The sequence below is a fragment of the Pantherophis guttatus genome, chromosome 4 (genome assembly GCF_059756535.1).
Source record: "Pantherophis guttatus breed Tessera chromosome 4, ASM5975653v1, whole genome shotgun sequence".
Lineage (NCBI taxonomy): Eukaryota > Metazoa > Chordata > Lepidosauria > Squamata > Colubridae > Pantherophis > Pantherophis guttatus.
In genome coordinates this window covers 46,681,751-46,693,041 of record NC_142066.1, presented here as the reverse complement: position 1 = coordinate 46,693,041, position 11,291 = coordinate 46,681,751, and the positions used below count along the sequence as shown (strand labels likewise).

Genomic DNA, 11,291 nt, shown 5'->3' with positions numbered 1-11,291 from the left:
GGACAACAAGCACATATGTGCGAGGGGAACCTTTACCTTTAATTTATTATGTATGATCAAATAATATGGTGAATGGCATTAAATCAATATATAAAAATATGGAATAATTAACTAATGATAAAGTACAACTTAATATAAATATGTATTATTATTAGAAACGTATAAGTTGGTTGAATATATTAACTATGATTAATTTTACTAGTTTTATTTGTATTAGAATGTATGACACCCAGGTGCCACACTGTTCATGCATTGATATGTATATGTAAAATAAAATAAAGAATTTATTAAAAATGTTTTCTGAATTAACTAGAACTATGTACCATGTTTCTCCAAAAAGACAACCCACCTTGAAAAGAAGCCCTATCAAGTTTTTATGTGCATGTGATCAAGTTAAACCCCATCCACAAAATTAACCCTAAGTAAGACCCTCCCACCCCAGGGTGCAGGGGGTAGGGTGAGGCATACAGGTAAAAAATAAACTAGGGTGGGGATGGGGGGTGGAGCTGCCCTACTTACCAGGCCTTGCACACAACACCTGCTTTGCCTTCTTCTCCAGAGCTCTATTATCGGCAAAAGGCTTTCTGGAAGGCATCTGAAGGCAAAACGAGGCCGGGGCAATGTGAGTGAGTGGTGGCAAGCGGCCGCAGAAGAAGTGGGCTCCTGCTGGGCAGGGCTGTTGGTGCCATCACCACGAGGTTAGTCAATAATTAGAACTCTCCAAAAAGAAGGTCTAGCCGGTTTTTTCGGGTGTCAAAAGAAAATAAGACTCGGCTTTCTTTTTGGAGAAACCTGGTAGTATGAATCTGATTTGTGTTAGTACAGGATATAGTCAGTCTGCAATAATACAATATCACTTGTGCAGCAGGCTACGTATAGAATAGATCTACCAGTAAAAAAACTTTATTTAAAACATCACATTTAACTAATTCAAATATTTGTCCAGTTTTAAAATATATAACCTCCAATAGGCATCTATAAAGTATTTTTGAAAGGGGGAAATCACTGCCCTGAACTGCCAAAGAATTAAAATTAAAATAATGGCCTCCCAAAGGCTGCTGTCTTCTGATTTACAAAGGAACAGATACAATATTACATTGACATTGATCTCCTACTTGTTTTTAAAAAGGAACTAACACTTTACTTAGATTTTTTTCATGTCTGCGTGACATGGGAAGAGTGTACAAATACTTATCACCTCCAATGTCATATATTACTGCCACTTCTTTCCCTCCTGCTTAAAAGCTTTCTGGAAGGTCAGGTTGTTCTTATAAGTAAAACTGGAATGTAGTGGAAGAGATGCAGAAAATATTTGGTTTTGGCAACCTTGGTGCTCTCTGAGCTTGGTTGTTTGCTTGCAGACATTTCATTATCTGACTAGGACTAGGTAATAATATCTAATGATGGTAATATCATTAATGCTATCAAGTGCATATTTATTTCCTGACCCTTCTTAAAATAAGGATCCAGGTCATAGGCAATTCCTTCCCCCTTTCCTTCTCCTAGCTAGCAGCACATTCACATTTCATTCCACATTTTCTAAAAAGTACCTGAAATGTACTTTGGTAATAGCACAGTATTATATTTTCTATCACCAGAAGAAATCCAAAGGGCAGCACTATCAAGTGCAGTTTATTTCTTTGAGCAATGCAACTCATATGTGGACATTTTTCTTGTCAGTTTGTAAACACTGGATTGTTCCAAGAAGTTAACTAATAGAGCAGTAGCTGTATCAATATTTTAATGATTGGTTGGTATTATTGGGTTGGGATCTTTGCTTAAAAGTTGCAAAAAACAGTGCATCACATCAATGGGAAACCTGCAGGAAGCAGAATCTTTGCTAGTATGGAGCTATCACCATCATATCCAAAATGTAAAGGCAAGACAAGTCATAATTAAAATGAGTGTGAATATAAAAGCCATAATTTTGTGGTAGTATTGCAAGGAAAGGTGACTACATTGATACCTATACGTTAGCCTAACTTATTATAACTCTGATCTCCGAAAGAGTGAGAGGCCTACAAAAATTGACTATTCATATAGTGAAGCATTCCTAAGCCATAAGGTCTAAAATATAAGAAACACACACACACACTGCAGAAGGAAATGTAGCACATGTGTGGTAACTATCTCCACATTTGTAATCAGATTAGGCAAACATTAATGGACAGCAATATGACTGAAAAAGAGGAGCAAGAAAATCAAGGATCTTTAAAGCTACTGCCCTGCAGCTCCTGTATTGCATGTCAGTACACATTAAGGTTACATATGTTTTGATTAATTCATCTTTGGTGTACTCCCATACTTTGCTTTAAATGCTGAAATGGCTAATACCCACATCGCCTTTTTGATTTTCTGGAGGCACCATTCTACACAACATGCTGGAGGGGGGCTTCTTTCGTTTTTGCTCACAGATGCAATTTGGGCCCACACCTGCATTTTGAGGCTTCCAGAGCACCCAAATTCTGCTATTAAAAATAAGTATAAAAATGTCAGTTTTCAATGCTATTTCTCTCCTTAATACAGTAAAATTACAGCATACATGCCACAAGAGTTTTAATATATTTATCTTGCCTTTAAAAATCTTCAACCTTCAAAAAAGCAGAAACAATTCCTTTTGAAGGCAGAAAATATTTTCTACCCTGTTGCCAGCAGCTGAAAAACTTGTCTGACTCATTTAGGGTTTCACCAAAAAACCTGTTTAGAGAAAGTAAAATTGCAAGGAGGGTGTGAAAGAAACATGAAGTCATTTGCTATACTCTTTTAAGTTACCAAACAAGCATTTTCAGATGCCTCATTTCTAAAGAAAAAGTTCTTTACCACTTTAACCCAATTAATAGCTTTGTCAAGCCGTTTACGCCTATGTTTATGTGGGCACAGCCTTACCCAACACACCTGTTCAGGCAGTTGGCTCTTTCTCTCTTCAAACACAGCATTAAATTACAGTATTAAATAGATCTCGTGATGCAATGGGTTTCAAAATGAATACCACAAACACATACTTGATACAAGATATGCCAAGGTTGATCATTCACTTCTCAACTGAGGCTACTTTTTTGAGATAATTTATAATAAACTAACTATTCTTTAATGTTTCTGGCTGTTTGTTCAAAAAATGTTTTTTGCTTTTGTTTGTTTTCAAAGTTTGAACATATTGAGGATTTCTGGACTGATATTTCTGAAGTATTTCTAGTTTTCTTGTTTTGAATTTTGTAGTAAAGAACTGCTAACCCTTCAGACAAAGTAAATTAGGTGTTGCATATTTATAGAATCATCATACTGTAGTTATTATGTTAGGTAAATAACAGATACTTCTCACATAAGTTAAACACTGAAAAACAAATTCTCAGTTTCTGTCACAATTGATTACTGATAAGGTTCAAACTGATTTACTTTTAACAAAATATATATGATTTGTAAGAGTTCAGTACAAATAGAACAATAACATACTACATGGCTGGCAGTAAAAGAAACCGAAAGTGTCATTATTATTTTTTTGCTGAAAGAAAATGGGAAAGGTATGTCTTTGTAGAATTCAACTGCCAAATGAGCACATGGAAATGAGTTCAACAGGTCATCATACAGCTGTATTTCAAGGATGCTTCAGCTTCAGCTAAATTTCCATCTCTCACTTAGTCTAAAATTCTGATTGAAAAACTGTTTATATGATCTTCCTTTAAATGAAAAACTAAAATTAATCCTTAAATTGGCAAGGTCAACTTGTTTATAGATTGTATAGATTCTATGTCTACAATTTTTACATTACATTAAATGTAGGTGCTTACCTAATACATATGATTTAGAGGTTAGGGTTACTATATGGATATTTATTACATTTTTTTCTTTTTTTCCTCTACTGTACTGGTTGCTGACTTTAATAAAGTATACCTACCTAATCAACTCACAATCAGTTTGTAGGGATTAGGTAATAAACAATTAACTAGTGATGTCAAGATTTGGAGTCATAAGTCTCCAACAATGCCCTTAGAACATACAATATTTTTCTCAAAAATACCTTTTAAATTCATCCAATAATTCCAAATTTGGGACAAGCTGTCAAAGGCATATAACAGTGGGGTGATGGGTGTTTCAATAGAGAGTTGAAAGAACTGGCATATGTCTTATAATGATATGAGAAATGAAAAATAGTAATTATGATTACGCCATTACTTTATCTTAAAGGACAGATATTAGCTAATGTTTGGTGGCCTAACATATTAATTCAGAGATTATAGGTGTTCCCAGATTAAAATTGTGTAACTCCCTTGTCTCATTCTCACATTTTAGGAGTGAAGAAATTGTACAGGAATAGACATTTATTTTGCAGCTTGTTTATAAAGTTAAATGTTAACAAATAGAGGTAGTCCTCGACTTACAACAGTTCATTTAATGACTGTTTGAAGTTACAACAGGATTGAAAAAAGGGATTTATGACCATTTCTCACCTTACAACCACTGCAAGATCCCGATGGTCATGTAATCAAAATTCAGATGCTTGGCAACTGGTTCATACTTATGGGTAACTAACTTATCTACTGCAAAGATTCAATTAACAAGAAAAGGCAAGAAAGGTCGTAAAATGGGACAAAACTCACTGAACAAATGTCTCACTTAACAACAGAAATTTTGAGCTCAATTGTAGTCATAAGTCAAGGACTACCTGTATGTATGTATTTATATATGGTGTGTGTATATTATTCTTGATCTGCCCTTCTTGCTGAGGATTACACTTCTTTTTCAGTTTTTTGCCAGGAGACATGCTGCAAAATATGAGTTAAACAAAAAGTAAGTTTGATTTAATTTACATTAAATTTGATGAAATATTCCTCATATAAATAATACATTTCTCTTCTACGGTACTAAAAATTATAGTTCCGTAACAATTTTTGAAAATATACTATGTCAAAACTTGAGAGGGGAAGGGGGAATTTTTAAATTTAAATATGAAAAATGTATTTGATGTCTTTATTTCTGGTTGGGATGCAGACAGAACAATTTTGAATGAAGGGTTTACTTATACTTTCTTTTTTAGTGCTTTTTTTAAAAAAACAGTGCGCTACTCAGTTTTGTGATCCCAGTGGTGATCATGATAAAACATATTATATGTTTTATTATTGTTGGATTTCAATGGGGAAAAATCAGTAACTGTGGTATATCCCAAATTACAAATTGTAGATGACCAAGCTGAGCCAGAGGGTGGGATCAAATCCATCATCAGTTTGGAGTCTCTACCTGTCCCCAAGAGATGTAAGTCCAGCCCTCTTGAAGTCCATTGAGTCTTCTCTGGCACCGATGTGCGTTAACCATTAGGTCAGTTCAGATTCTTGTGTATAGGTAGCATGAAATAAGCTTGAAGTACTTTTGAATTCTATTCTGGCTCCTGACAAATAAGTTCCCAAGTGCTGAAAGCTATATTAGCAAAACCCACACTTCTAACATTGGAAATGGAAATGTGGAAGTGTAAATAGAAGTAGCTGCTCATGCTTGCTGTGCTACCATCATCACATTCTGATTGTAAAGAACATTTAGAATATAAAATGATTTTTACATGTTCAATTTTGTATCTTATTATATTCAGCATACCTGAGCATATTTTTGATGAATTTCAAGTTTAAGAGGAGTAAAGGAAGATAAATCGTTACACAGATAGATAAAATGTCACTAAACCTGAATTATTTGCAGCGACTTAAAAATTATACAAAATACAATCTATTAAATGTAAAATTACGTTGTAGATGTGATTTCAGAACGAGCAAAGAAGTATTCACCAAAACTTCCAAAGTAGTACCGAATGTTTAAAATCCATACATGAACAGGAACTTCTGAAGACGTCACTTGGTTGTCAATGGCAACACTCTCAATATGGCGCCATTTCGCAAGGGTAATAGGCCCGTCATTAGGCGGTTATACGATTACGTAATCGGGTGGGGAATGGTAAAGAAACTAACTGCAGCTTTGGAGCCTAGAGTCCAAAGATAATGGCAAGAGGCGATTACATTATCGAGCCACAGTTGGTTGTTTCCTCTGTCAATCAAATCATCTGGTTCAAGGAGCCAAGCGAACATTAAACGGATTGGGTAATTTATGTTGTCAATCAACGAGCACCGTAGCCGGCCCTCTAACCATCGTGATTGGCTTTTCCTCTTGACGGTTTTTTTTTTTTTTTTTTTGCCTCTGTTAACATTTTTATCTGTGTGGATTCTGACTGGCCGTTAAGCTGTCAGTCGCTGTGAGGTTCGTGGTTAGGAAATAATGTTTACTTTCTGAGTGGACAAACAAGCTGTCATTCATCACAATCGTTAAAAACGATTGGGCAAAGCTACACAGAAGGCAGGAAACCTTGTGGTAGCAGTCGAATGCCGCTGTATGGGCTTAACACCGGCATTGAGGCAAGGCCTCCTGAAGGTAATCGTGCGTGCTGGACGGTGGTCGCTGGACAGGGAAGGTATACAGATGAAATGATGGATTTCTACGACGGGAAGTTGATGGAGAAAGCCTAAGCGGGGAAAGGATAAAGGGGAGGAGTGCTGGAGAATAAAAGAAAGGATTGCATACTTGGGGGTGGGGGTGAAATCTGGGGAGAAAAGAGGTGGAGGGGGTGACCCAGAGAGGCAGCCTGCAATATATATGGTGGGGTGGGGTGGGGTGGGGTGGGGGGGGAGGAGAATTGAGAGGCGTTGGCGGGGATGGTTGAGAAGAAGATGGAGGTAAAAAACACGAGACGAAAGACGGGAGGGCCAGGTAAAGGAGGGGGCTGGGAAGAACAGGACTGAACGAATAATATGAATCGAAGAAAGGCGACTGCGGGGGAAACGGGGATCAGATGCAGGCTGGGCAGAAACGAGGTGGGGTTTTGAGTCCAGAGGAGCCTCGTGGAAGGAAAGAGATGAGTGGAAGGAGGGTCGGGAGGGAACAAGGTAAATGAGTTCAGGCGTGGGTGGGCTGTGGAAAGAGCGAATAGATGGGGTAATACCGGTATAAGGAATTTAAAGGGCACTAGGTGGACTGGGAGAGAATTTAAAAAAATGGGAAAAGTTAGGAGGTAAAAAGTTAACCTGAGAAAGTGAGGATCGGGGAAGTGCTTTCCCCTTCTTGTAAGAGAAATTCGATAAGGGGATGTGGGATAGGCAGGATTTGCTGAAAAACGAAATGGGGGAGGGGGTTTCTGAGTGGGTGAGGCACTCCTAGAACATAAGAAACGGAATGAGGTTGGTCCTATAGAAGTAGAAATGGAGTAAAACCAGATAGTGGAGGAAATGCGAGCCTAGCAAAAGTAATGGGTGGGGAATTGTTTCTAGAATAGAAGCAGTTTGATATTTAATTGTATTCTCAGGCCTGTGTGTAGTTAATGGATGTGTTGCAGGCCAAGAGCTGTTCTGTTTAATTAAAAGAACATTTGCATAGTATTCTGTGACTTAATAATTAGCTTGTGGGAGTTAGCAATCCTGACCTATTTTTTTCAGGGTTCTTATATTTGAAATCCAAGACAAAAAATAAAAATTGAAATGTGGGATTATATAAAATCTTAAGAAAATATATACACTAGATCATGGATTAATTAATTAAGGGAAAAAATCTTGCCTGTTGATCTCTTGTTTAGAATCTCATTAAATGGGTTGCACTCCCTACTGGATAGGAAAATAATGCTTTTGAAACGAGATAATGTTAACTTTTGTATATCACATTATAAAGAGATATTATTTTAAAAATGACAGCTAAAGTAAAAAGGTTTACTTTTGTTGGAGTTGTACTTCCTCATTGTTCTGTGTGCTGTAAATAGGACAAAGTTCAGGCTCTTGTGTGAAAAGATTTGTGGTAGAATTCTCTAAGTTCTCTCTTATGTCATTAGTTTGCATTTTGAAGAGTTTAAATTTTTAATTGAGATTGTAGTGAGAGTCCAGAAAGTCTTAGCGATTGAGAAAGTAGGATTAATGAGGGAACATAAGAAAGAAACTGTCTGGTGGAGAATTTTGGCTCTCATGTCTTTCAAAACAACTACTACTTAGAAATCAGGCGTCTCTGATGGAAATAGAAAAAGGTGCTGAAATATGATAGTAGAAGCATAGATTGGATTAGTCTGTGTATATGGTTGCTGTTCTCAATAGATCAAGGTATGGCTTTTGGAATTCTTATATTCTATTTAATTTGAAATGGGAGCAGATGATGCAATAGTTGTGATGTAGATTTTAAAAACAATTTCAAATTAATTGAAGGAAAAAATGTATTGAAAAGCTCAAGACACGAAAGCCAAAAAATCCATCTTGTGGCTTTATATTTAATTCTAAAAATTTGAGCTAGCAATGTTTTCTGATAATATATGTAGAATTATTGTGATGGGGTATTGATCTTCCTTATCCTCATATTTCTAACTTTTATCAGAAAATGGTTTTATATGTTTTCAATGTTTAATTCATTTTGATATATGCACTTTAATGGCAATTTAATATTGAGTGTACAGAGATTTTATTGCTTGAAGCTTGCTGTACACTTACATATGAAAGTATAAGTATAAGTAAAGTATTTGATTGTAAATGCCATCTTATCCATAATTTTCATTGGATAGATAATTGGGGAAATGAAAGAAGCTCTATTTTTCCCAAATAAGTTCTAAAATTTAAATGAATCTGCCAAATACTGACCTGCCAGCAGTTATATCTCCTCTTTCAAGAAGGAAGGCAACATATGCTTTCTATAAATATTGACAATCAAACTGATTGAGAATCAGAATGCTCAATGATCGGGAATCAGGGAAAAAGATGGGCAGAGGTCACTGGGAATACCTGTAGGTATTAGTAATGCAAGAGTGTAGAATCATAAGCCCTGGCAGTTCCTGGAGTAAGGAAAAGAGCTAAAAGAATCTGAATAGCTAAAGCAAAGATCCATGCATATATTAGAAGCTATACTCTTTATTAAATCCAGTAATTTCTTCAGTAGGCATGAAGTTATAGGCATGACTTGGGAGAAATAGTTGCAGACATAGCTCTTGTGCTGATAAATTGCAACATCCCTAATGCTCAAAATGAATTTAAAGTCCTTTTAAATTACTCAGAAATTTATGCTGAATGAAGGCATAATCAGCAAGTTTAAACATCACCTGTACAGTAAGGTCTCAGTGGTGAGAGAATAAAAGGAGGCAAGCACCAGTATTGTTTGGAGTGTTGATATTTGTCTCTTGCTGGGTAATTAGATACCAGAAGCCAAATTGATATTTCCTTGAACTGTCCCCCCCCACCCACCCCTCTTATGTTCAGACGTTTCTGATTCTTAGAGACTGTCTGGACAAGTCCTTGTAGCTTTCTTGGCAAAGTTTTCCAGAAGTGGTTTGCCATTGCCTCTTTCCTAGGGCTAAGAGAAAACGACTATCCCAAGGTCATCCAGTTGCCTTTGTACCTAACACAGGACTAGAACTCCAGGTCTCCTGGTTTCTAGCCTAATGCCTTAACTACTACACTAAATTGGTTCCCCCAACTGTAGGATAATGCTAAATTATTTGGCTTTTTTGGTCATATTTTTTGTTAAATTAAATGTGCAGTCTGCATCATATTTCTAGGCTGTACAAAATAAAAAAGTCTTGAACTGATTTAAAATACGGTGCCTTTTAATGCCTCTGTTTGATTTTTTTGGGTGTGTTTCAGTTTCTGATGAAACTTGCAGCAAGCAGCAGAAAAGTCTTCCCTATTCTGGAACCCTGTACTCTTTAACTGCTCCTTCAGGAAGCCTTTTAGAGAGAAAGGAAGAAAGAGGGGAAGATCAAACTTGCAGCTGTTCTAGAAAACTTGTTCCATCTTGCAGTTGCGAAGATTCAAGGAAGTTGCTGTGTGGATTCATTAAGGCAGTAAGTCACACAAGTTAATATGCTTTGTTTCATTGTAAAACAATTTTGTATTCTGAATAAGCTGTTCCAGAATAAAAGTCCACTTAATGAGAGTTTTTTATTCTGGAGATTTCTCAAATTTATTCATAATCTGAATTCATTTAGATTTTCCTTTAAAATGGAATATTTTAAAGGAAACTATACAACATTTGTTGTATAGTATATAGAATGATATCTCACTAGAGATATTTGAATATTTTTATATTTATTCTAAATATACTTTTTCTTTCTAGAAATGCTTTCTCTGAAGAAATATTTTACTGAAGGACTCATTCAGTTCACCATTCTTCTCAGCTTGATCGGAGTGAGGGTGGATGTAGATACTTACCTAAATTCACATCTCCCTCCCTTGCGGGAGATCTTTCTGGGCCAGAGCTCTGCATACACTCAAACACAGTTTCACAACCTTCGAAACACCCTAGATGGCTATGTTATACATCCCAAAAGTGTAGATCTGGACTACTATTTTACAGCTCGACGGCTTCTCAACCAAGTTAGGGCCTTGGACAGGTTTCAGGTGCCCACCACTGAAGTCAGTGCTTGGCTGGTACATCGCGATCCTGAAGGTTCTGTCTCTGGTGCCCAACCCAATACAGGCATTTCCCTTGAGAATGGCAGTAGCTTGCAAAATGGAACTGCTTCAGACAATGTAGTCAGAGAAAATGCAATGGAACAAGCATATAGTGAAGAGTTGGAAGACCTAGGTGCAGTGGCTCCTCCACTAAATGGTGATCTAACTAAAGAGGTATGTATAGCAATATTCTATGGGATAAGCTAAGAGAAAGAAAATAATTGTTTGAGGATCTCTGTAACTTTCATTAATAAATATATTGATTATTGCCAATATTTAACATTTCTTTGATAAGAGTGCAACAACAGTATTAGTAATCTATGTTGATACATGGTGTATATCCAAAAGTCAGACCTCATAAACAATTTATTATATAAAATACATTAAATGTTGCTATTTTCTTCTAAACCAATGGTTCCCAAACTTTTTCCTTCATTACCCAAAGCTACTTTTTAGAAAGTTGAATTTTGAGGACAGGTCATAAGTCACTTTGTTCAGCATCATCATAACCTTGAATGGTTACTGAATGCTTGCTTGTGATTCAAGGACTATCTGAATTAAAAACACAATTCAATGATCTTTATATTATTTCAGCAAATTACCGTTGATAATTTCATTGATTATCATCTTAATAGGAATACTTTGGGAGATTTTTGATTATTTTTGATACACGTAACCATCTTTTGTGATAGGAAATGAGTTCAGGCAAAAGAAAAATACGAAGAAAAACTCTTAATCCAATTTTGGGTAAATTATATGGATTTGAGAAATGTTCTAAACATTTTCTTATTTGTTTGACAAATGACCTTTGAACATTTCTAAGAACCATGAAATTTTCTTTTTAGG

The 11,291-nt window shown here is 36.0% G+C and overlaps 1 protein-coding gene and 1 long non-coding RNA gene across 6 annotated transcripts in view; one reads left to right on the top strand and one right to left on the bottom strand.

The window, feature by feature from the left end:
- The first annotated feature begins 547 nt into the window (after positions 1-547).
- Positions 548-11,291, top strand: part of NFE2L1 (NFE2 like bZIP transcription factor 1) — a 37,510-nt gene continuing 26,766 nt past the window's right edge. Inside the window, exons 1-4 of one of the 5 annotated variants that reach the window (XM_034415578.3) lie at positions 548-698; positions 4,742-4,785; positions 9,636-9,835; positions 10,108-10,619. In XM_034415578.3, coding sequence (XP_034271469.2) covers positions 10,110-10,619 — 510 coding nt within the window. In that variant the 5' untranslated portion in view covers positions 548-698; positions 4,742-4,785; positions 9,636-9,835; positions 10,108-10,109. Of the gene's footprint in view, positions 699-4,741; positions 4,786-5,913; positions 6,446-6,652; positions 6,742-6,882; positions 8,112-9,635; positions 9,836-10,107; positions 10,620-11,291 lie in introns of those variants that run through there. The other 4 variants (XM_034415577.3, XM_034415576.3, XM_060691595.2 and 1 more) reach the window with 4 other exon arrangements.
- Positions 4,682-5,795, bottom strand: LOC148114082 (uncharacterized). Its single transcript, XR_015733795.1, has 2 exons — positions 5,729-5,795; positions 4,682-4,760 (listed from the first exon to the last, which is right to left on the bottom strand). It is a non-coding gene; the product is annotated as an uncharacterized LOC148114082 (long non-coding RNA).